The 26,433-nt window shown below is 46.0% G+C and overlaps 1 protein-coding gene across 13 annotated transcripts in view; it reads left to right on the top strand.

Annotated features, from left to right (window-relative positions):
* DLG1 (discs large MAGUK scaffold protein 1) overlaps positions 1–26,433 on the top strand; it is a 498,578-nt gene that overhangs the window by 348,767 nt on the left and 123,378 nt on the right. For all 13 annotated transcript variants that reach the window (XM_054039246.1, XM_054039230.1, XM_054039232.1 and 10 more), the window contains one exon: positions 16,177–16,303. In XM_054039246.1, coding sequence (XP_053895221.1) covers positions 16,177–16,303 — 127 coding nt within the window. The remainder of the gene's footprint in view (positions 1–16,176; positions 16,304–26,433) is intronic.

A 26,433-nucleotide genomic window follows, 5' to 3' on the forward strand; every position in this document is an offset into this window, starting at 1 on the left:
TGGCTAGATCGTCGGGCTCAATGGGTAGTGATCAATGGAATATATATTTTTAAGAATAATAAATTACCAAGCATGTGTTTTATTAATGTATATGTGGGGTGGGTTTCATAAGAAATATTGTCATATCAATATATATTCCATGTGAATATATTTCTGTACCAGTCTGCAAAATTAGGTATTTTACTTGTGTTAGGGTTGGACAGAAAGGCAACTGGCCTTTTTTGTTGTTGTTCTGTGTCTTATAAAATATAGTATATTTGAGTGCCAGACAAGTCTAGAATCATTTTTCATTCTTTACTGTAAAATGTTCTAATTTGTGCATACAACATGTATTTATACATATATAGAGAGTGATTTTTTCATTTTCTGTCCCTGACTCATAAGCAGCTTTTAGCTGTTCCCTCATTTGTTGTGATCAACAAATGAGTTTTATTGATCTGTAGCAGTAGTCAATGCTGCTGTTAGGCAAAACAGACTGCAACAGAGTATATTGATTATGCAAGCCTGTCACCCACTTTCAGCAGCTACCATTAATACCAATATAATGATATGATGAGAGACGTGCTAAGAGACTAGGGAATAGAATATCTATAAGACTGATGAGATCTTTAAAGGGATAGTATATGCAGTGAAAGGGGAGAATGATTTTTGGGAAGGAATTGTAGTAGGAAATAATGGATACTTTCATCTAGAACAGAAAGTCACTTAAACTTTTGGTGAAATACATTACTATTTACAGATTTAATTTACATTATAAATAATTTACAAATATTCTACTTTGTGAGCCAGAAATGGTCTAGTGGATTGAGCAAAGGACTGGGTGCCAGGAACTTTCAATTCTACTGCTAGCCTGTAGCTACGTATCGCCAATCAGCAAGCACTGCTAGGGTGATACGATTACAACACTTGGCACTCAGTGGCAAAGTTCAAAGACTCTCTGCCCAGAAGGCAAGACAAGTGTTCTCAGGCATCTTGGAAGAGGGCAAGGTAGTGGCCAGGGCACCTCTCTAAGTGGCACTGGACGAGGCTGATTCAGCAGCATGGTCGATAGCATCAGCTGTCACCATGTGGTGCAGTTTGTGGCTGCTGTTCTCAGGGCTTTCAAACGAGGCTCAGTTCTCCATCCAGAACTTCCCCTTCAAGGGCAACACCCTGTTTGCACAGCAGACAGACACCAGGCTGCATGGGCTGAAGGACTCCAGGGCCCCCTGCACTCCCTTGGGCTCTACATGCCTCAGGCCTCAAGGACACATTTCTAGCCGCTGCCCAGATACTTGGGTCTGCCTCGGCAGAGGTCCTACAGGAGGAAAGACGAGGATTTTAAACACTACCACTCTGCCGTATCTTCCTTGGCCCCACAGTCGGGTCCCGCTTGCCACTAAGGTGGCCAGCATTTTGAGGGTGCACATGAAGACGGCACACCAGACTCACCTCAGGTTCCAGCCCCTTTATTTTTGAACCATTTGCCCCGTTCCTTACTGAATGGGTCTGAATTATCTCAAACTGTTGGGTGCTCCACACCATAAAATCTGGTTACACCCTACAGTTCTCCTTCACCTCTCTCTCTCCTTCCCCGTCGCTCTTCAAGGACCCTTCTCATGAGCAGTTACCCGCCCAGGAGGTGGAAGCTCTCCTGCAGGTTGGGGCTGTGGAGGAAGTTCCTCAAGACATCAGGTGAAAGGGGTTCTATTCCCAACACTTCCTAATCCCGAAGGCCAAGGGGGGGTCTCGGGCCCATCTTAGATCTGCGTCACATCAACAAGTATCTCAAGTAGTTGCGGTTCCACATGGTCTCCCTGGCCTCCATTATTCCCTCTCTGGATCTGGGAGACTGGTACGCTGTCCTCGACCTAAAGGATGCCTACTTCCATATTTCTATTTTCCATGGACACAGGAGATTCCTTCTATTTGTAGTGGCCCACTGTCATTACCAGTTCATGGTGCGGGCCTTCGGCCTTTCGTCTGCTCCAAGGGTCTTCACGAAGTGTGTAGCGCTAGTGTCTGCTTACCTAAGGCATCGAGGCATGCAGATTTACTCGTACCTCGAAGACTGGCTTATCAAAACAGGTCACAAGCCCAGGTTCAGCACAGCCTCAATCTGGTGCGGACCACCTGTCATGATCTGGGCCTACTTATAAATAAGCAGAAATTAACTCTGACCCCTGTTCAGCGGATAGAGTTTGTAGAGGCAGTGCTCGATTCCACTGAGACCAGGACCTTTCTGCCAGATTTCTGGTTCCAGGCCATGTTGGACCTCATCACCCATGTGAGAGCCTACCCGCTCACAACCATCCAGCGTCTGGGCCACATGGACTTACGTGACTGACATCAGTCTACACTCCTGGCAGACACAATCTGGATCTAGTGGTCACAGTTCTGTCTTACATCCTGTCATTCCTGGTGTGGAGGAACACACAAGGTCTCTGGTCACAGGAAGATCATTCCTTTTATATAAATATCAAGGAACTCAAGGCAATATGCTTGGCCTGCCAGGTGTTTCTTTCCTACCCAAGGGGCAGAGTGGTCCAAATCCTGATGGCTAATACCACCGCAATGTTCTACATCAACAAGCAAGGCGGAACCCGCTCGTCAGCCCTGTGCCAATAGGCTCTCTGGTTATGGGACTTCCGTATACAGCATGCCATTCATCTCATGGCTCTGCACCTCCTGGAGGGTCAAGAATGTGTTAGCAGATCTCCTCAGCAGGTCCTCAACACTGAATCCACACCATCTCATAAACTCCTCCATATTTGTATTTTCATTATAAAAAACAGTGTACTAAAACCAGTGTCCCTGGGGCTTAATGACATGACCATATTTAAACTTTTGTTCAATTCAAGTGTTTATTGTGAAGGTTTACAATTCATTTCAAGAACCTTTGTTTCCTTTTGCCATGCATCCTCTAAACCTTGCGGGTAGCGTAGAAAATCTTGGGGGTTTGTACACATTTTTTCAGGGACCAATGGAGAGAGACCAAATTATTGCAGAAACTTTTATGATAGAATTTTACCTGTTTTTACCTGTACATGAGCATCTTTCTAAATACAATGTTTCAGAGCTGTGGTCAGCAATAACCAGCTCCCCCAGCTGGTTTCTGTGGGATTACAGGATGCAATTTCAAATGTCTAGGTTGACCGGCAAGACACTGAGCTTCTAAGCTTCTCCTTCAAACACCTGTGTGCCTTCTTTATGCTTGGAATGTCGTCTCAATCTAGTCTGTTAAAGCTATTGGGCTCTCCTTTAATTCTCTCCTCAAAACCCGTTTCTCCCATCGTGCCTACAGGAAATTGCCAGTTGACAAAGGCTAGATGTGTACCAGTGAGGCTTGTTGATATAGTCATTTTATGTAGTCCCCTATTCTCATCATTATTAACTTGTTCTGTTGCCCTGCCTGCAGTGATGTCTGCTTGGTGGATCATACTTAGAGATGGTGAGGCCAGTGTAAATTAGGTTCAGGCCAGGACAGTCGGCAGGGGTCTGGCTCCTGATTTGGCCTTCGTGAGCGACCACAGTACATCTCAGTGGGGAAAAAATCTTGGTTTTCCATTTCAATTTAATTTCTTGCTATTTCAGAAGAAACCTGTATTGTCAAAGTTCCCTCTCGGCCCCCAGCTCCTTCAAAACAATGCACTGTAGTGTGTACATCCGTATCTCAGCTCTAGTGTTTAGATGTTTAAAAAGGGGCAGCTATCCATACCCTCTTGGATCCCTTCCCATAACTTGAAAATACATCACAAATAATACCCCGATGAAACTAAAATGCAACAGTGCAATTCAGCATAACCCACTACCAATCAGTCAGACAATTAAATGCTCAAATTGCCTTCCCTGTCCAACAGTTCCTCACTCTTACAGTTCCCCTTTGATTTCAAATGCCTGAGGGAAATAGTTTGAACTTGCAGTGACTCCTGACTCAAATGCATAGGGAGATAGCAAGGGCATTTCTATGATGCCTACACAAAAACTGACAGTGGTAGGCTGCTGCTGTGCTGAGGCCATTGCCTGTCATGCTGATCAATATTGTCGTATTTTCCTTCTATTTCCTCATCTGTTATCTTTTATATTGTAAACTGTTACTCTTAATCTTACTCTTTGATTGTAAGCTGTCTAGGACAGGGACAATATTTTTGTTCTGTTTATACAGCATCTAGTGCAGTGGTTCTCAACCAGGGGTATGCACAGGTCTTCCAGGGGGTACATCAGTTCATCTAGATATTTTCCTAGTTTTACAACAGGCTACATAAAAAGCACCAACAAAGTCAGTACAAACTAAAATTTCATACAGACAATGACTTGTTTATACAGCTCTGTATACTATACACTGAAATGTAAGTATAATTTTTATATTCAAATTGATTTAATTTACAATTGTATGGTAAAAATGAGAAAGTAAGCAATATTTCAGTAATAGTGTGCTGTGACAATTTTGTACTTTTATTTCTGATTTTGTAAGTAAGTTTTTAAGTTAAGTGAAACTTGGGGCATACACAAGACCAATCAGACTCCTGAATGGGGTACAGTAATCTGGAAAGGTTGAGAGCCACTGACCTAGTGCAATGGGGTTCTGGGCTATGACTGGGGCTCTTACGTGCTATGATAATACTACTGCTAAAAGTAGGGCGTTGGAGCTTACCATGACTTTTCTGATGCTTGCACTCCCTCTCCATCTGCTTTAGTGTTGAACCACAGTACATGGTGGTGTGACTTGCAAGCGAGAACAAGCTACTTTTTAACTGGACAGAGGAACACATTTTATGAATTCCTTGTTCCTCTTCTTTGCACCAGGTTTTTTATCATTATTATTTAATATTTAATTTTTTTATTGCAGTATCACCTTGCAGTCCCAGTCATGGCCCCATTGTTCTAGGCATTGTACAAACACATAACAAAAAGACAGTCCCTGCCCCAAAGAATGTACGATCTAAAGGATTTGGCCAGCACTGATGTGGAATAATGAGACCTGAGGTAAATAATGATTATAGTGTTTGACAGCCAGGTTCAGTTGTTTAAATCTTCATGATACATTTGTAAACATAAATATCTGTTTATTAACATTAACCCACAAAATTTGCTTGTGAAAATCAGATTTAAAAAAGTATATCTGAACAAACTTTTTAAAGAAAAACGCCAGTTTGGCAAAGGCCATTTTAATTTTTGTATAGAAAGCCCAAACAGACTTACTAAAAGATGTGCATTATAATAGCTCTGTTTAAAAAAACAAATGTAAATTCATTTGGGTGAAATGGAAAGATTTGTAGTATGTGAACAGTATATACAGAACTATTGCACAGAGAGTCACTTGTTAAAACACATTTGCCATTAATTGCAAACTAGCTGATGAAAATCCACATTTCCCTTGTTTTATGCTTTTCTAACCATCAGATTCTGAACTATGTAATTTTCCAATGAAAGTGAGTAAAGCAAAATAGAAACTTAATTTTCAAATGCTATGGTTGATTTTAAAAAGCACTACTTGTTTTATCAAGAAAATTAGCAGACACACAGAAATCAAAACATGTAGACAACTACTAACATTGGGTAATACAAGATAACTTTTTTTAATGCAGGAATAGCAAAATGTTCAATAAATTGCTTGTTGTTTGAAAACTAGATATGATTCTCTGTAAAGGAAACAAAGAAAAACTATCATCAATGACTTCAAAATTAGTCACAGATACTTTTCAGTAACTCCTGTGTTTCTTACTAAAAATGTTCCCTATGTCTAGCAAGAACATGGACAAGTCTATTTTCCAGATTGATTAATGGAGGAGTAAAAAACATAGGGTGCTTATTTCTAAAGCACTTAGACCCAGCACTTATTCACTGGAGCCTACCTGGCACATATAAACATTTGTCAAATATCTGTATTTAGTTAGACCAGGGATCTCAAACTCAAATGACCAGGAGGGCCGAATGAGGACTAGTTCATTGGCCCGAGGGCCGCATCACTGACACACACACACCCCTCACTGCCCCCGGCCCTGCCCCCGCTCCACCCCTTCCATGAGGCCCCGCCCCTGCCCTGCCTCTTCCCACCCCTTCCCTGAAGTTCCCACCCCAACTCCGCCCCCTCCCTGCCCCCAGAGGGTGCAGGAGGGGTGTGGTTGGGGCTCAGGGCAGGGAGTTGGGGTGCGGGGTGCAGGAGGGAGTGCGGGGTGTAGCAGAGGGTTAGGGTTCAGGCAGGGGGCTCAGGGCAGAGGGTTGGGATGCAGAAGAGGTGTGGGATGCAGCGGGGGCTCAAGGCAGGTGGTTGGGGTTCAGGCAGGGGGCTCAGGGCAGGGAGTTGGGGGGTGGGGTGCAGGAGGGCTTCGGGCTCTGGCCCGGAGCTGCTTACCTGGAGGTAGGCCGGGGGGGGGGGGTGCGCGGGCCGCAGCAAATAGCCCCGCGGGCCGCATGTTTGAGACCAATTGAGATAGTTCATTATCTGCTGCTTTGAGATCCACACATGTAAATGCAGTAGGTAAGTGCAAAGTATTATTATTAGTCAGGTTTTTAGACAAGCCTAAAGCTCAGGGGTTCAGTAACTTGACTAGGAGTAATCCTGGCATAGTGGCTCTAGAAATAAGCAGTGTGGGTTCTGGTCTTGAGTCTCACATTTCATAGATTCCAAAGCCAGAAGAGACTATGGTGATCCTGTAGTTTTACCTCCTGTATAACATAGGCCATAGAACCTCCCCAGAACAACTCCTTTTAAACTAGAGCATATCTTTAAAATAATAATACTACAATCTTGATTTAAAAATGACCAGTGATGGAGAATCCATTGCGACCCTTGGTAAATTGTTCCAATGGTTAATTACCCTCACTGTTAAAAATGTATGCCTTATTTGTAGAGCTGTTGATTAATCGCAGTTAATTCACGCAATTAACTCAAAAATTAATTGTGATTAATCTCAGCTTTAATCACACTGTTAAACAATAGAATACCAATTTAGGAAAGCTTTTGCTACGGTCTCCCACAGTATTCTTGCCAGCAAGTTAAAGAAGTATGGGCTATAAGGTGGATAGGTTTCAGAGTAGCAGCCGTGTTAGTCTGTAGCCGCAAAAAGAACAGGAGTACTTCTGGCACCTTAGAGACTAACAAATTCATTTGAGCATAAGCTTTCGTGGGCTACAGTCCACTTCATCGGATGCATAGAATGGAACACACAGAAAGAAGATATTTATACATACAGAGAACATGAAAAGGTGGGAGTAGCCATACCAACTGTAAGAGGCCAATCAATTGAGATGAGCTATCATCAGCAGGAGAAAAAAAGACTTTTGAAGTGGTAATCAAGGTGACCCATCGAAGGTGTGAGGATAACTTAACATGGGGAAATAGATTCAATTAGTGTAATAACCCAACCATTCCCAGGCTCTGTTTAAACCGAAGTTAATTGTATCTAATTTGCATATTAATTCAAGTTCTCTCTTTGGAGTCTGTTTTTGAAGTTTTTTTGTTGCAGAATTGCCCCCTTCAAGTCTGTCACTGAGTGGTTAGAGAGGTTGAAGTGTTCTCCCACTGGTTTTTGAATGTCATGATTCCTGATGTCAGATTTGGTGTCCATTTATTCTTTTGTGTAGAGATTGTCTTGTTTGGCCAATGTATATGGCAGAGGTGCATTGCTGGCACATGATGGCATATATCACATTGGTAGATGTGCAGGTGAATGAGCCCCTGATGGTGTGGCTGATGTGATTAGGTCCTATGATGGTGTCACTTGAATAGATATGTGGACAGAGTTGGCATCGGGCTTTGTTGCAAGGATAGGTTCATGGATTAGTGTTTATGTTGTATGGTGTGCGGTTGCTGGTGAGTATTTGCTTCAGGTTGGGAGGCTGTCTGTAAGCGAGGACTGGCCTGTCTCCCAAGATCTGTGAGAGTGAGGGTTCATCGTTCACGATAGGTTGTAGATCTTTGATGATGCACTGGAGAGGTTTTAGTTGGGGGCTGAAGGTGATGGCTAATGGCATTCTGTTATTTTCTTTGTTGGGCCTGTCCTGTAGTAGGTGACTTCTGGGTACTCTTCTGGCTCTGTCAATCTGTTTTTTCACTTCAGCAGGTGGGTATTGTAGTTTTAAGAATGCTTGATAGAGATCTTGTAGGTGTTTATCTCTGTCTCAGGGACTGGAGCAAATGTGGTTGTATCTTAGAGCTTGGCTGTAGACAATGGATCGTGTGGTGTGTCCTGGATGGAAGCTGGAGGTATGTAAGTAAGTATAGCGGTCGGTAGGTTTCCGGTATAGGGTGGTGTTAACAATTTCCATCCCACCATCAACTTCAGCCTAGACCAATCCACACAAGCGGTCCATTTCCTAGACACTACTGTGCTAATAAGCGATGGTCACATAAATACCACCAATTTCATTGGTGACCCTTAGTTCTTGTGTATGAAAAGGAGTAAATAACACTTCCTTAGGCTAGGTCTATACTACCCGCCTGAATCGGCGGGTAGAAATCGACCTCTCGGGGATCGATTTATCGCGTCCCGTTGGGACACGACAATCGATCCCCGAATCGACGCTCTTACTCCACCAGCGGAGGTGGTAGTAAGCGCCGCCGACAAAAAGCCGCAGAAGTCGATTTTGCCGCCGTCCTCACAACAGGGTAAGTCGGCTGCAATACATCGAATTCAGCTACGCTATTCACGTAGCTGAATTTGCGTATCTTAAATCGACTCCCCCCGGTAGTGTAGATGTACCCTTATTTATTTTCTCCACACCAGTCATGATTTTATAGACCTCAGTCATATCCCCCCTTAGTTGTCTCTTTTCCAAGCTGAAAAGTCCCAGTCTTATTAATCTGTCCTCATATGGAAGCTGTTCCATACCCCTAATATTTGTTGCCCATTTTCTGTCTTATCTATCCCTTTCTAAACGATTCCCAACATTCTGTTCGCTTTTATGTCTGCCGCTGCACATTGAGTGGTTGTTTTCAGAGAACTATCCACAATGACTCCAAGATCTCTTTTTTGAGTGGTAACAGCTAATTTAGACTCCATCATTTTATATGTATAGTTGGATTATGTCTTCCAATGTACTTTGCATTTATCAACATTGAATTTAATTTGCCATTTTGTTTCCCAGTCACCCAGTTTTTGTGAGATCCCTTTGTAGCTCTTCACGGCTTTGGACGTAACTATCTTGAGTAGTTTTGTTTCAGCGGCAAATTTTACAACCTCGCTGTTTGCCCCTTTGTCCAGATCATTTATGAATATGTTGAATAGGACTGGTCCCAATACAGACCCCTGGGGGGGACTATCCTTCTCCATTCTGAAAACTGACCATTTATTCCTACCCTTTGTTTCCTATCCAACAAATTCTTGGACTGCATTGGAGACAACTTTTTATTTCAGAAGGTTGAAAAACCTACTAGGGGGGAAGCTGTTCTAGACTTGATTTTAACAAATAGGGAGGAACTCGTTGAGAATGTGAAAGTAGAAGGCAGCCTGGGTGAAAGTGATCATGAAATCATAGAGTTTGCAATTCTAAGGAAGGGTAGAAGGGAGAACAGCAAAATAGAGACAATGGATTTCAGGAAGGCAGATTTTGGGAAGCTCAGAGAGCTGATAGGTAAGGTCCCATGGGAATCAAGACTGAGGGGAAAAACAACTGAGGAGAGTTGGCAGTTTTTCAAAGGGACACTATTAAGGGCCCAAAAGCAAGCTATTCCGCTGGTTAGGAAAGATAGAAAATGTGGCAAAAGACCACCTTGGCTTAACCACGAGATCTTGCACGATCTAAAAAATAAAAAGGAGTCATATAAAAAATGGAAACTAGGACAGATTACAAAGGATGAATATAGGCAAACAACACAGGAATGCAGGGGCAAGATTAGAAAGGCAAAGGCACAAAATGAGCTCAAACTAGCTACGGGAATAAAAGGAAACAAGAAGACTTTTTATCAATACATTAGAAGCAAGAGGAAGACCAAAGACAGGGTAGGCCCACTGCTTAGTGAAGAGGGAGAAACAGTAACAGGAAACTTGGAAATGGCAGAGATGCTTAATGACTTCTTTGTTTCGGTCTTCACCGAGAAGTCTGAAGGAATGCCTAACATAGTGAATACTAATGGGAAGGGGGTAGGTTTAGCGGATAAAATAAAAAAAGAACAAGTTAAAAATCACTTAGAAAAGTTAGATGCCTGCAAGTCACCCGGGCCTGATGAAATGCATCCTAGAATACTCAAGGAGCTAATAGAGGAGGTATCTGAGCCTCTAGCTATTATCTTTGGAAAGTCATGGGAGACTGGAGAGATTCCAGAAGACTGGAAAAGGGCAAATATAGTGCCCATCTATAAAAAGGGAAATAAAAACAACCCAGGGAACTACAGACCAGTTAGTTTAACTTCTGTGCCAGGGAAGATAATGGAGCAAGTAATTAAGGAAATCATCTGCAAACACTTGGAAGGTGGTAAGGTGATAGGGAACAGCCAGCATGGATTTGTGAAGAACAAATCATGTCAAACCAATCTGATAGCTTTCTTTGATAGGATAACGAGCCTTGTGGATAAGGGTGAAGCGGTGGATGTGGTATACCTAGACTTTAGTAAGGCATTTGATACGGTCTCGCATGATATTCTTATCGATAAACTAGGCAAATACAATTTAGATGGGGCTACTATAAGGTGGGTGCATAACTGGCTGGATAACCGTACTCAGAGAGTTGTTATTAATGGTTCCCAATCCTGCTGGAAAGGCGTAACCAGTGGGGTACCGCAGGGGTCTGTTTTGGGACCGGCTCTGTTCAATATCTTCATCAACGACTTAGATATTGGCATAGAAAGTACGCTTATTAAGTTTGCGGATGATACCAAACTGGGAGGGATTGCAACTACTTTGGAGGACAGGGTCATAATTCAAAATGATCTGGACAAATTGGAGAAATGGTCTGAGTTAAACAGGATGAAGTTTAACAAAGACAAATGCAAAGTGCTCCACTTAGGAAGGAAAAATCAGTTTCACACATACAGAATGGGAAAAGACTGTCTAGGAAGGAGTACGGCAGAAAGGGATCTAGGGGTTATAGTGGACCACAAGCTAAATATGAGTCAACAGTGTGATGCTGTTGCAAAAAAAGCAAACATGATTCTGGGATGTATTAACAGGTGTGTTGTGAGCAAGACACGAGAAGTCATTCTTCCGCTCTACTCTGCTCTGGTTAGGCCTCAGCTGGAGTATTGTGTCCAGTTCTGGGCGCCACATTTTAAAAAAGATGTGGAGAAATTGGAAAGGGTCCAAAGAAGAGCAACGAGAATGATTAAAGGTCTTGAGAACATGACCTATGAAGGAAGACTGAAAGAATTGGGTTTGTTTAGTTTGGAAAAGAGAAGACTGAGAGGGGACATGATAGCAGTTTTCAGGTATCTAAAAGGGTGTCATAAGGAGGAGGGAGAAAACTTGTTCACCTTAGCCTCTAAGGATAGAACCAGAAACAATGGGTTTAAACTGCAGCAAGGGAGGTCTAGGTTGGACATTAGGAAAAAGTTCCTAACTGTCAGGGTGGTTAAACACTGGAACAAATTGCCTAGGGAGGTTGTGGAATCTCCGTCTCTGGAGATATTTAAGAGTAGGTTAGATAAATGTCTATCAGGGATGGTCTAGACAGTATTTGGTCCTGCCATGCGGGCAGGGGACTGGACTCGATGACCTCTCGAGGTCCCTTCCAGTCCTATAATCTATGAATCTATCTTTTACCAGTTGCTGATCCATGAGAGGATCTTCCTTCTTATCCCATGACAGCTTACTTTACTTAAGAGCCTTTGATGAGGAACCTTGTCAAAAGCTCTAAGTACACTATATCCACTGGATCACCATTGTCAACATGCTTCTTAACCCCCTCAAAGAATTCTAGTAGATTGATGAGGCACCTTTACGAAAACCATATTCTTTGTCCCAGATCCCTAAGTGGCCCCTTTAAGGATTGAACTCACAACCCTGGGTTTAGCAGGCCAATGCTCAAACCACTGAGCTCATTTGTGTGTCTGACAATTCTGTTCTTTACTATAGTTTCAACCAGTTTGCCCAGTACTGAAGTCAGGCTTAGTGGCCTGTAATTGCCGGGATCACTTCTGGAGCCCTTTTTAAAAAATTGTCGTCACATTAGGTATACTGCAGTCATCTGGTATAGAAGCTGAGTTAAATGAAAGTTACATATGACAGTTTGCAATTCTGCAATTTCAGATTTGAGTTCCTTCAGAACTCTTGGGTGAATACCATCTGGTCCTGGTGACTTCTTATTAGTTTATCAATTTGTTCCAAAACCCCCTCTAATGACACCTCAGTCTGAGACAGTTCATCAGATTTGTCACCTAAAAAGAATGGCTCAGGTGTTGAAATCTCCCTCGCAATGCAAAGAATTCATTTAGTTTCTCTGCAATGGCCTTATTTTCCTTGAGTGCTCCTTTAGCATCTCGATCGTCCATCAGGCCCCACTGGTTGTTTAGCAGGTTTCCTGCTTCTGATGTACTTAAAAAAATGTTTGCTGTTACTTTTTGAGTCTTTGGCTAGCTGTTTTTCAAATTCTTTTTTGGCCTTCCTAATTATATTGTTACATTTCATTTGCCAGAGTTCATGCTCCTTTCTGTTTTCCTCAATAGGATTTAACTTACTCTTTTTAAAGGATGCTTTTTGTCTCTCACTTATTCCTTTACTTTGCTGTTTAGCTATAGTGGAACTTTTTTGGTTCTCTATGTTTTTTATTTGGGGTATACATTTAAGTTGAGTCTCTATTATGATGTCTTTAAAATGTTTCCATGCAGCTTGCAGGGATTTCACTTTTGGCACTGTGTCTTTTAATTTCTGTTTAACTTCCTCATTTTTGTGTAGTCCCCCTTTCTGAAATTAAATGCTACCATGGTGGGCTGCTGTGCTGTTTTCCCCACCACAGGGACGTTAAATTTAATTATATTGTTGTCACTATTACCAAGCAGTTCAGCTATAGTTATCTCTTTTACCGGATCCTGTGTTCCACTTAGGACTAAATCAAGAATTGCCCCTCTCATGCATTCCAGGACTAGCTGCTCCAAGAAGCAACCATTTAAGCAGTCATTTAAGGTATCTCTGCATCCCATCCTGAGGTGACATATACCCAGTCAATATGGGGATAATTGAAATCCCCCATTTTTATTGAGTTTTTTATTTTTATAGACTCTAATCTCCCTGAGCATTTTACAGTTTCTAGCACCATTCTGGTCAGGTGGTCGATAGTATATCCATACTGCTATATTCTTATTATTTAAGCATGGAATTACTATCCATAAAGTTTCTATGGTACAGTTTGCTTCATTTAAGATTCTTACTTCATTTGATTATAAGCTTTCTTTCACATATAGTGCCACTCCCCCACCAGCACAATCTGTTCTGTTCTTCTGATATATTTTGTACCCTGATATTAGTGTCCCATTGATTATCTTCATTCCACCAGGTTTCTGTGATGCTTATTATATTAATATCCTCATTTAATATGAGGCACTTTAGTTCATCCATCTTATTATTTAGACTTCTAGCATTTGTATATAAGCACTTTCAAAAATTGACACTTTTTAGCCATCTGCCATTACATGATATAATTGAATAGGAGTTTTTTTCATTTGACTGTTTCTCATCAGAGCTTACTGGTGTTTTATGTTCCATCCCCATCAGATCCTCCCCTAAGGGATATCTCTATCTGAACCACATGTTCCTCCACACCTGTCGGCGTTCCTCCAGCCCATAGTTTAAAAACTGCTCTACTACCTTTTTAATTTTAAGTGCCAGCAATCTAGTTCCATTTTGGTTTAGTTGAAGCCCATCCTTCCTGTATAGGCTCCCCTTTTCCCAAAAGTTTCCCAAGTTCCTAATAAATCGAAACCACTCCTCCCTACTATAAGGTGGCTAGAAAGCTGGCTAGATAGTTGGGCTCAACGGGTAGTGATCAATGGCTCCATGTCTAGTTGGCAGCCAGTATCAAGCTGAGTGCCCCAGGGGTCGGTCCTGGGGCCGGTTTTGTTCAACATCTTCATTAATGATCTGGAGGATGGCGTGGACTGCACTCTCAGCAAGTTTGCAGATGACGCTAAACTGGGAGGAGTGGTAGATACGCTGGAGGGTGGGGATAGGATACAGAGGGGTCTAGACAAATTAGAGGATTGGGCCAAAAGAAACCTGATGAGATTCAACAAGGACAAGTGCAGAGTCCTGCACTTAGGATGGAAGAATCCCATGCACTGCTACAGACTAGGGACCGAATGGCTAGGCAGTAGTTCTGCAGAAAAGGACCTAGGGGTTACAGTGGACGAGAAGCTGGATATGAGTTGACAGTGTGCCCTTGTTGCCAAGGCTAACGGCATTTTGGGCTGTATAAGTAGGGGCATTGCCAGCAGATCGAGGGACGTGATCGTTCCCCTCTATTCGACATTGGTGAGGCCTCATCTGGAGTACTGTGTCCAGTTTTGGGCCCCACACTACAAGAAGGATGTGGAAAAATTGGAAAGAGTCCAGCGGAGGGCATCAAAAATGATTAGGGGGCTGGAGCACATGACTTATGAGGAGAGGCTGCGGGAACTGGGATTGTTTAGTCTGCAGAAGAGAAGACTGAGGGGGGATTTGTTAGCTGCTTTCAACTACCTAAAAGGGGTTCCAAAAAGGATGGATCTAGACTGTTCTCAGTGGTACCAGATGACAGTACAAGGAGTAATGGTCTCAAATTGCAGCGGGGGAGGTCTAGATTGGATATTAGGAAACACTATTTCACTAGGACAGTGGTGAAACACTGGAATGGGTTACCTAGAGAGGTGGTGGAATCTCCTTCCTTAGAGGTTTTTACGGTCAGGCTTGAGAAAGCCCTGGCTGGGATGATTTAGTTGGGAATTGGTCCTGCTTTGAGCAGGGGGTTGGACTAGATGACCTCCTGAGGTCCCTTCCAACTCTGATATTCTATGATTCTGCACCATCATCTCATCTATGCATTGAGACCCTGCAGTTCTGCCTGTCTAACTGGCCCTGCGTGTGGAACTGGAAGCATTTCAGAGAATGCTACCATGGAGGTCTTGGACTTCAATCTCTTACCTAGCAGAATAAGAATTTTTTTTTTTTAACAGCTTTGCTATAGCTCAGTCAGAGTGAATGTGTTTGATGCAGAAATTACTGCATGAGTGTCTCTGGCCTGCACTAGGCAGGAAGTCAGACTAGATGATCATAATAGTCCTTTCACACCTTAAAAATCTATGAATCTGTAAATACACCTCTACCCCGATATAACGCTGTCCTTGGAAGCCAAAAAATCTTAGTGTTATAGGTGAAACTGCGTTATATTGAACTTGCTTTGATCCACTGGAATGCGCAGCCCTGCCCCCCTGGAGCACTGCTTTACCGCATTATATCCGCATTCGTGTTATATCGGGTCGCGTTATATCGAGGTAGAGGTATATGTGGCTGCCGTTGCTGGCAGCATGGGTGAGATTTTCACACAGTGGATATAAAATAAATATGGGGGTGATTGGTGCTCCCAATCCCACAGATGTCAGGAGCTGGATTAATTCCCTCTCCTTTTCTTGTGAATATGGCATCAGCTTCACCAAAGGAGGAGGCTGGATTTGCAGAGACCTACAGGCACTTGCATAAGGCCCGGGAATTGTCTCATGCAGTGGCTGTGCAGGATACCATGGTTTTGTTTAGGTCTGGAAATCCGGTTAGCCAGGTGGGCCTAGGAAATGTTAGGATGCCCTGGATCTATGTACTGAAAGGGTGGGAAACTGGTGACAGCCTACAGCAGCAGTGGTCTTAAATCCTCACCTCTTTTCACTGCTACCAGGACAGGTTGCTTTTAGATCTTAGGTTCAATAAAGTTATAGAAACTTGGCCAAAAAAGATAATTCCTGTCCTCACTGGTGCCTATTATTTGCAATGCTTGTTATTTAAAAAATAAATGCATAAATAAAAAAGACTGTTTGCAGTAATAGTCAAGCAAATTGACAATTATTTGACTTACTGATTTACATATTTGAGGAAGCGGTATGGGAAATTTGCATTAATCTGCTTAGCTTCTATGATGGCACAATATCCTAAACCTGAGACATTTTAAATAAACTATTAGACTGAAGAGAAACATGTGTTTGTTTTTAAAACAATGCCCTAAAATACTATGTTTTACATTTGTACAGGTACTTTTACATTTTTTTTAAATCACCTAAACACTTTTATCTTTTATTTTAAGCTTATTCTCAGCCAGTGGATAACCATATCAGTCCAGCTACCTACTTGGCACAATCTTTGCCACCATCATCACCAGGAAGATATTCCCCAACTCCCAAGGGAATGATTGGAGATGATGAGATAACCAGGTAAGGCAGGTTAATCCAAGTTTAATTGATGAGTTCAGGTTAGTTAATCAGGAAAGTTAACATTTTATGTGTAAATGATCAAAATGTCAGTGTGTGATATTTCAAGAAATAAATGTAAATCTAAAAATATTTTTATACTAGTGAATATTTTCATAAGACCTACAAATTGTTTTGCTGATTTATTCTAGTTGTGCTCAGTAATACTGCTTTGGTTGTGTCCATACTGATTGCATTCAGCCTAAAATATACAAGGCCCCCCTCTCCAAAACTGGATCATATACTGTGCTCACTTAGTATGTGGTTTCCACTATGGAATTAAGATGGCACTGCTTTTAGTGTACCATTCACCCTCCTGCATTGCCAAGTCATGTAGTGAGCTGACTGAATTTCTCACTATATTGGCATTGGAAACGCAGAGATTGGTTATGTTAAATTTGCATGTAGATGTTGAATTTTCTGAAGCAGCTCAAGATTTCATGGCCATCATGATGACAGTGGGCTTATCCCAGATAGGTACTGGCTCAACTCAGACAGCTGACCACACTTAAGATTTGGGTTTTGGGTTGGAACTGGAGGCTCAGTGATTGATTGGTTGATTGTATTACCATAGCACCTGGGCACTGGATAAACACAGAACAAAAAGACAGTCCCTGTCCCTAGAAAGCTTACATTTGTCATAAAGTGATCGTCCCTCCTGTGTTTGAGGTTGGGGTTCATCTGTCCTGTCAGGGTGAGGGAGCTGTTCTAATGGTCTACTCTCAAAGATTAATGGACCGAAAAAGGTTCCAGAGGGCTCTGAGGGTGAATCTTGTTCCACCAACAGCGTTTTTCAAATGCAGCCACTGTGGCCGGAAGCAGCTGCCAGGGGCTTTTCTTGCAGCCACAGCCTCCTAGGGAGGGGAAGCTGTGCCCCCCCCGGGGTCCCTGGAGGGGTTGGGCCCTGCTCCCCTCTGGAACCACAGACACCAGAGGAGCAGACAGCCAGGATGAGTTCCCACCTTCCCGGGGCTTGTGGGGCTCAGGCTTCTGGCTTCAGCCCTGCGGGTGGGTGAGCGGCAAGCTCCAGGGTTTCAAGTGCAGCAGCAGACTCTGGGCTCACCTCACCCTGATCACCCCCCATCCCTGCTGCCTCCCTACCAGCCTCCCCTTCCGAGGCTTAATTTGTCACCCAGCTTGACAGGGCTTAGTAAGTCTACTGTGAAAAGTGATATTTGTATGTTTGTTAATATCTATTTTCACTGCCTCACAGCTAGCTAGCAAGTCTGCTGCAGTGAAAAGTGATATTAACAAACATACAAATATCACTTTTTCACAGCAGCAGAGTTGTTAACTAGCAAGGATAAAAAAAAACCGCAACCAAAAAAGCAAAAGAAACAACAACAAAAGACAATAACATGCAAAGCTTGTTTGTGTTTCTATTCTGTTTAGGTCCAGTAAAGAATGGAAACAACTGTACATTATTTTTATTATTGAGTCTGGGGGAAAAACTCCTGAGTAAAGCAATCAGTATGATTTGAGCATGTATATGTGCATATTTATTTGTTTTTCCTAAAGTTAGTTAAGTATGTTAGGAAAAATTGTCATAGCAGCCACCATCAAGAGTTGGTGGCCGCACTCTGAGGCCACCAAAAGATTTGTTGTGAGACCCCCTAACAGACCAATCCCTCAGTAGTTTGGTAGAACATTATTGTACTTTTCTATCCTGCAGTTTTGAAGAAGTGGCCTGTAGATGCCCTCTTTGCCAACATCATTTTCACAGGTCACTCTGGTGTACAGATGATATGCAACAAATGAGGCAAGAAGGAAGAGGGCTAGTACACTGGTGGTGGAAATGTCGTGCAGAGGCTGATCAGCTGCACCATAAATATTTTTAACTTTTATGTTGTGGCTGTGCAGAATGCAAAGAAAAAGTTATTTTTCTCCAACATAGAAGCCGCAAAAGCTCAAGCGGCAGATTTGTTTCAGGTGTCAGGACTGGTAAATCCTGACTGTCTCAGCTCAGTTGCGTCCTTCCCACTTGTAATTCTGCAAACAAAATGGATCAGATTAAGAGCAGGAGGTCTGCTTCTGTGGTGGAAGAGCAAGGGCTTGACAGAACAAGATCCTCATATTCAGTAAAAGAGTTTGTCACTGTTATTTGGTGATGTACTGTTGGTGTTGAGAGACCTTAGTCCCACAACCTGTGCTTTGAATCCAACCTTCTTGGCTGATGAAGGTTAGTGGGGATGTACTGGGTCCCTTGCTTGTGGAGACTGGCAACTCTTGCTTTAAAAGAGGTAGGCTTCTTATTGCTTTGAAGGATGCATTAGTGTGGTATTTGCTTGAGAAGTCATTGCTTGATGGTAACAATCAAGCTAATTATCAACCTGTATCCCATCTTCCCTTGGGTAAGATTGTGGAGAAGATTGTAGCAAGACAACTCTCACAGTATCCATGTGCCTTGGATCTTGTTGACCCTTGTCAATGGAGATATACACCTGACTGTGGCCCAGAGACTGTGCTGGTTGAAGATCAGATGTCCGTGCTGGTGGTATAAAATGTATCAGCTGCCTTCAATACAGCTGAGCCCAAAGTTTTGCTGTCTCACTTGTGGACTCTGGCAGAAGTGGATGGGGCTGCTCTTTGATTGCTTGGTTCTTTTATTTCTGAGAGATCTCAGTGAGTAGTTATGGGCAATTGCTCCTCCTCCAAAAGTCCCCAGTTGTGGTGTTCCGGTGGTTGCCATTATACCTCCTGTTCAATGTATAAGTGAGACCATTAGGAGGGTTAGTAAGAAGGCATGGAGTGCGATGTTTTCAGTATGCTGATTAGAGCCAACTATGTGTCTATCTTGTCCAACTTGGATGATGTGGTTCAGCACGTTAAGCAGTGTCTAGCTGAAATTGGTGTGTGGGTGAGTGTGAAGTGGTTGAGGCTCAACCCAGACAAGACTGAAGTGATGGTGAGTTGGGGGAAGTAACTAGAAGAGTTGGTAGAGGTGTAATAATAGTCCCTTTGACTGAAGGAGTATGTCTGCTGTTAATTACTAAGGTTTTCAATTTAGGGGTTATATTAGACCCCCATCTGCTGTTTTTACAGGCATGTAACCAGTCAACTTTTTACTATCTGGCAAGAAGATTAAGACCCTTCCTTTTGGGTGCAGACCTTGCCACTGTTGTTCATGCTTTTGTTACTACATGTTGGAGTTGTTGCAATGTGCTGTACATGGAGCTACACATTGAAACTAGTTGGAGACCTAAGCTGGTGGAGAACGCAGCAACTTGCTTACTGACTGCAGATTGCTCCGTTGACTTCTGGATGGAGTTTAAGGGGTTGGTTATGATCTGTAAAGGCCTAAATGGTCTGGAACTGGACTACCTGGTGCACTGCCCCACTCTAACTCGATCCTCCTGGTTATAAATCTACTAGAATTCTTTGAGGGGGTCAACAAGCATGTGGGCAAGGGGGATCAAGTGGATATACTGTACTTAGATTTTCAGAAAGCCTCTCACAAGGTCTCTCACCAAAGCCTTTTAAGCAAAGTAAGCTGTCATGGGTTAATAGGAAAGGTGTTCTCGTGGATTGGTAACTGGTTAAAAGCTAGGAAACAAAGGGTAGGAATAAATGGTCAGTTTTCAGAACGGAGAGAGGTAAATAGTGATGTTACCCAGAAGTCTGTACCAGGCCCAGTCCTTTTCAACGTATTCATAAATGATCTGGAAAAAGGGGTAAACAGTGAGGTGGCAAAATGTACAGATAATACAAAACTACTGGAGATAGTTAAGTCCCTGGCAGACTGAAGGATCTCTCAAAACTGGGTGACTGAGCAACAAAATGGCAGATAAGGAGTATTTGTAGCACCTTAGAGACTAACAAATTTATTAGAGCATAAGCTTTCGTGGACTACAGCCCACTTCTTCGGATGCATATAAAGTGGATGCATATAGGTTCCACTCTATATGCATCTGAAGAAGTGGGCTGTAGTCCACGAAAGCTTATGCTCTAATAAATTTGTTAGTCTCTAAGGTGCCACAAGTACTCCTGTTCTTTTTGCGGATACAGGCTGCTACTCTGAAACCTGTCAAAAATGGCAGATGAAATTCATTGTTGATAAATGCAAAGTAATGCACATTGGAAAACATATTCTTCTTCGAGTGCTTGCTCATATCCATTCCATTAGGTGTGCGCGCGCCGCGTGCACGATCGTCGGAAGATTTTCTACCCTAGCAACACCGGCGGGTCGGCTGTGGAGCCCCCTAGAGTGGCGCCTTCATGGCGCTGAATATATACCCCAGCCGACCCGGCGCCCCCTCAGTTCCTTCTTACCGCCCCTGACGGTCGTTGGAACTGTGGAGCACGGCGTAGCTGTTCTCCACTCTCCCTAGCTTATCCAGTTATTCACAGTTATAGTTGTAGTTCTAGTTGTTTATAGTTATATAGTTGGTTATTCACTTGTTTATAGTTGTTATATAGTTAAAAAAAAAGGGGAATTAAGGGGGTTGTCTCCCCCCTTTTTCCCCGGCCGCGTGGTCGGGCTCATGCCCAAGGCTCCCGGCTTCAAGCAGTGCGCCTCCTGCGCTAAGCCTATGCCAACGAGCGACCCGCACGACTCGTGTCTGAAGTGCCTGGGAGAGTCCCATCAAACAGATAAGTGCAAGATCTGTAAGGCCTTCAAACCGAGGACCAAGAAGGAGCGGGACTTTCGACTCCGGCAACTCCTTATGGAGGCAGCACTTAGCCCGGACGCTCCATCGGCGCGCCAGACCCCGGCACCTAGCACCTCGGTGCGCAGTGCCCCAGCGGCACCGACCATGCCGACCACGGCAGACAAGCCTCCACGGCACCGGACCTCATCGGCACCGCACTCACAACAAGTGCCTCGGCGCCGTTCATCATCCCCGGGACATAAAAAATCCCATAAGGCGGGGACCTCAGTGCCGAAGACGCCGGCTCCCCCGGTGCCGGGGGTAGAGCCGCGTCCACCTGTGGAGCACCGAAAACAGGTGCCTCCAGCACCGTCGACTCCGGCTCCAAGGCCGTTGAGTCCGGTGCAGACAGAGTCACCACCGAGACCGGCGGTGATACAGTGCCTCCCTTCGACACCGGAGACTTTCGCGACGGCGAGAGACTTGATCGCTCTCACGGAGCCGGCACCGCCACAACCACCGGCACCGTCGGCACCGTTGACTCGCCCGGTCCAATCTAGGGGAAAACCTGCCTTGATGCGCCCTCCATCGCAAGGGCTGGAACCACGGCACCGATCTAGGTCCCGAAGCAGGTCCCCTCGCCGCTCGCAGTCCCGGCGCCGGATATCACCCCGGCACCGGTCGTACTCGCGGCCAAGATCATCGCGGCACCGCTCTACATCTCGGCACCGTTATGATCGTCGGCACCGATCAACGTCGAGACGTAGCTCTCGGCACCGGTACGATCGACGTTCGAGAGGCCGCTCCCGGCACCGGGCCTACTCTAGGTCATCGTCTCGATCCAGGTCCAACTCCCGGCACCGGCGAGGCCATCGGCACCGATCGCGATCTCGGCACCGATCGCCGGCACCGCGTAGAGATGGAACATCTCTAGATCGGCACCAGACGGCACCGTATCCCACGGGATTCGTCTCGGCTCAGTCGGCACCGCCATGGCCATCGAGATCGGTGTCTCGCTCCTCTGAGGACCTGCCAAGATCGGCATACCCCCCTCAGGGGCAAGCCGGGGAGCAAGATTTAGGCCATTGGCAAGAGGGAGCAGAGGACCCTGACCAGGGCCCACCTCACTGGTCGTTCTGGACCCCGTGGGCATACCACCAGGCGCAAGGGGCTCCAACAACCTCTCGCTCGGGTCACTCTGATACAAGGGCACCAGAGTCCACCATCTCTCGCCCTCCTCCAGGGGGCATGGAGGCCTCTGTATCTGCACCACCCGACGTCCCGGACCCAAGGACAGGTGATGCTCCGACCCAGGAACAGGGAGACCAGGATCCTCCCCTGGATCCCTTACCACCAGAGGCATCCTCCTCTTCCTCTCCGGATGAGGCAGTGGCGGGCACGTCGTGCACAGGTCCACCCCCGATAGATCTTCGGGCTCATCAGGACCTGTTACGTAGGATGGCCCGTAACATGGACCTACAGACGGAGGAGATAGTGGAGGTGCAGGACCCCATTGTAAATATCCTCGCGGCGGATGTCCCATCAAGAGTGGCGTTGCCCCTGATCCGTACGATCCAGGCGAACGCAACTACGATATGGCAAACCCCTGCCTCTATCCCACCTACAGCGAGAGGGGTGGAAAGAAAGTACTTTGTCCCTTCCGAAGACTACGAGTACTTGTATACCCATCCCCAGCCGTGTTCACTGGTGGTGTCATCAGTGAATGCAAGGGAGCGCCACGGTCAACAAGCTGCAGCGCCCAAATCAAAGGAGGCTAAGCGACTCGATTTGTTTGGCCGTAAAGTTTATTCAGCTGGAGGGCTGCAACTTAGAGCGGCTAACCAGCAGGCGCTCCTGAGCCGCTACAACTTTAATTCCTGGAACTCTATGGGGAAGTTCAAGGAATTGGTTCCCCAAGAGTCCAGGGAGGAGTTTGGGGCCTTGGTTGAGGAGGGTAAGAAGGTGGCTCGGACCTCCTTACAGGCCTCCCTGGACATAGCGGACTCGGCCGCGAGAACCCTGGCCGCAGGTATCGCTATGCGCAGGACCTCCTGGCTCCAAGTTTCGGGTTTACCCCCTGAATTACAGCAGACCCTACAGGATCTGCCCTTTGAAGGACAGGGGTTGTTCTCGGAGAAGACGGACTCTCGATTGCAGAGCCTCAAGGACTCCAGGACAATCATGCGCTCCCTGGGGATGCATGTTGCGGGTCCCCAGCGCAGACCATTTAGGCCCCAGCCTCAACGTTTTTACCCCCCTCCACCTCGTCAGAGACAGGACCCTGCCAGAAGGCGAGGGCGAGGTGGTAGGAGAAGATGGGTTGGCCCTCAACCCGGTCAGAACCAGGGGCCACCAAGACCACCTTCAGGTCCTAGACAGAACTTTTGAAGGTGCGGTCGAGGACGGCGCCCCAGTCATCCCCCAGGATCCAGCTCCCTCCTTTCGGGATCGCCTCTCCCACTTCCACCGTGCTTGGTCCCTTATAACTTCGGACCGTTGGGTCCTCCGCACGGTGGAGAGGGGATACGCTATCCAGTTTTCTTCTATCCCCCCCTCCCACCCCCCTTCCCCGTCCCTCTTCAGGGACCCTTCTCACGAGCAACTTCTTACACAGGAGGTTTCTACGCTCCTTGCCATGGGGGCCATCGAGGAGGTTCCGATAGAGTTAAGGGGCAGGGGATTTTATTCCCGTTACTTCCTGATCCCCAAGTCCAAGGGAGGTCTGCGGCCCATCTTGGACTTGCGCGGACTCAACAAATTCGTAGTAAAGTCGAAGTTCCGCATGGTCTCTTTGGGGGCCATTATCCCTTCCCTCGATCCTGGAGACTGGTTCGCCGCCCTCGACATGAAAGACGCATACTTTCGTATTGCAATTTACCCACCTCACAGACGCTTCCTGCGATTCGTGGTAAACACGGTGCACTACCAATTTACAGTCCTTCCCTTCGGCCTATCCTCGGCCCCAAGAGTGTTCACGAAATGTATGGCTGTCGTGGCAGCGTACCTTCGTCGGCAAGGAATACAGGTGTTCCCATACCTAGACGACTGGCTGGTGCGCGGTCGCACCAAGGAGCAAGTTCAAGCTCACGTCCACAGAATAGTGCACATATTCAACGAGTTGGGCATCCTACTCAACAAGGACAAATCCACTCTAGAACCTACCCAGAGAATAGAATTCATCGGCGCAGTTCTAGACTCCGGGCGTGCGCAAGCCATCCTGCCAGACAACCGCTTTGGCACCATCACGAACCTCATTCAAGGGCTCAAGGCCTTCCCAACTACCACGGTGAGGTCGTGCCTTACCCTGCTGGGTCACATGGCTTCCTGCACGTATGTAACCAGGCATGCCAGACTTCGGCTTCGCCCACTTCAAACCTGGGTGTCATCAATATACCGTCCACATCGAGACAGCCTGAACATGGTGGTCACGGTCCCGAACTCGGTCCTGGCCTCCCTCACCTGGTGGCTAGATCGCAATGTGGTCTGCGAGGGGATGCCATTTCACGCCCCACAACCCTCTCTGCACCTGGTCACAGACGCGTCATCTCTGGGTTGGGGCGCCCATCTCAACGAACACCATACCCAGGGCCTGTGGACTGCACCCCAGTTAGCCTTGCACATCAATGTTCGGGAGCTGATGGCGGTGCGCCTGGCGTGCCAGGCATTCCTCAATCTCCTACGTGGCCGCTGTGTGTTAGTTCTCATCGACAACACCACGGCCATGTTTTACATCAACAAGCAAGGAGGAGCACATTCGTCAATTCTATGCCAAGAGGCCATTCGCCTGTGGGACTTCTGCATCGCCCACTCAATCCATCTCACGGCATCGTTCCTCCCTGGAGTCCAGAACACTCTAGCGGACCGACTCAGCAGGTCCTTCCAGACGCACGAGTGGTCTATCCGTCCGGACATCATACATTCCATCTTCCAAAAGTGGGGGTTTCCCCAGATAGACCTGTTTGCATCTCGAGACAACAGGAAGTGCCACGTGTTCTGCTCCCTACAAGGTCGAGCTCCGGGCTCCCTCTCGGATGCGTTTCTCCTTCCCTTGAAAGACCACCTGTTTTATGCCTTCCCTCCGTTTCCTCTGGTCCACAAGGTACTGCTCAAATTGCGCAGAGACCAGGCACAGGTAATTCTGGTCGCTCCAGCGTGGCCGAGACAACATTGGTACACCACACTGTTGGAACTCTCGGTTCAGACACCGATCCCGCTTCCGTTGTGTCCGGATCTCATCTCTCAGGACCACGGCCGGCTGCATCACCCCGACCTGCAATCACTCCACCTCACAGCGTGGCTGCTCCATGGTTCACCCAGGCAGAGCAGCAATGCTCGCACTCTGTCCAACAGATTCTGCTGAGCAGTAGGAAGCCCTCAACACGCACCACGTACCTGGCCAAGTGGAAGCGGTTCTCCTGTTGGTGCGAACAACGAGCCATGTCCCCGTTGCAGGCACCCATTCCTCTCATTTTGGAATATCTCCTCTCCCTAAAACAGCAGGGGTTGGCGATATCTTCAATTAGAGTTCACCTGGCCGCTATATCGGCCTTTCACCCAGGGGAACTCGCGTCCTCGGTATTCTCTAACCCGATGGTCGTTAGAGTCCTCAAGGGCTTAGACCGGATGTACCCACAACAACGTCAGCCCGTTCAGACGTGGGACCTCAACCTGGTTCTCTCCAAGCTCACAGGTCCTCCATTCGAGCCACTGGCCACCTGTTCACTTCTGTACCTATCCTGGAAGACAGCCTTCCTCGTAGCCATCACCTCAGCAAGGCGTGTTTCTGAACTCAGGGCGCTTACATCCGAGCCCCCTTATACAGTTTTCCATAAGGATAAAGTGCAGCTTCGTCCACATCCTGCCTTTCTCCCTAAGGTGGTTTCTCCTTTTCATATCAACCAGGACATCTTTCTCCCGGTCTTTCATCCCAAACCACATGCCACTCGCCAGGATCAACGTTTGCATTCCCTGGACGTACGAAGGGCCCTGGCCTTCTATATTGACCGCACAAAGCACTTTAGAAAGACGACGCAACTCTTCGTTGCAGTGGCCGACCGAATGAAAGGCTCACCGGTCTCCTCACAACGCCTATCCTCCTGGATTACGTCTTGCATCCGGACTTGCTATGACCTGGCAGGTGTCTCTGCACCGCACCTCACCGCTCACTCCACGAGGGCCCAAGCTTCCTCGACTGCTTTCCTGGCACATGTTCCGATCCAGGACATTTGTAGAGCGGCGGTTTGGTCATCAGTCCACACGTTTACAGCTCACTATGCACTAGTGCAGCAGTCCAGGGACGATGCTGCATTCGGATCAGCGGTTTTGCACACAGCAATGTCTCACTCCGACCCCACCACCTAAGTTGGGCTTGGGAGTCACCTAATGGAATGGATATGAGCAAGCACTCGAAGAAGAAAAGACGGTTACTCACCGTTGTAACTGTTGTTCTTCGAGATGTGTTGCTCATATCCATTCCAAACCCGCCCCCCGTCCCCACTGTCGGAG

Source organism: Malaclemys terrapin, chromosome 9 (assembly GCF_027887155.1).
Source record: "Malaclemys terrapin pileata isolate rMalTer1 chromosome 9, rMalTer1.hap1, whole genome shotgun sequence".
Classification (NCBI taxonomy): domain Eukaryota; kingdom Metazoa; phylum Chordata; order Testudines; family Emydidae; genus Malaclemys; species Malaclemys terrapin.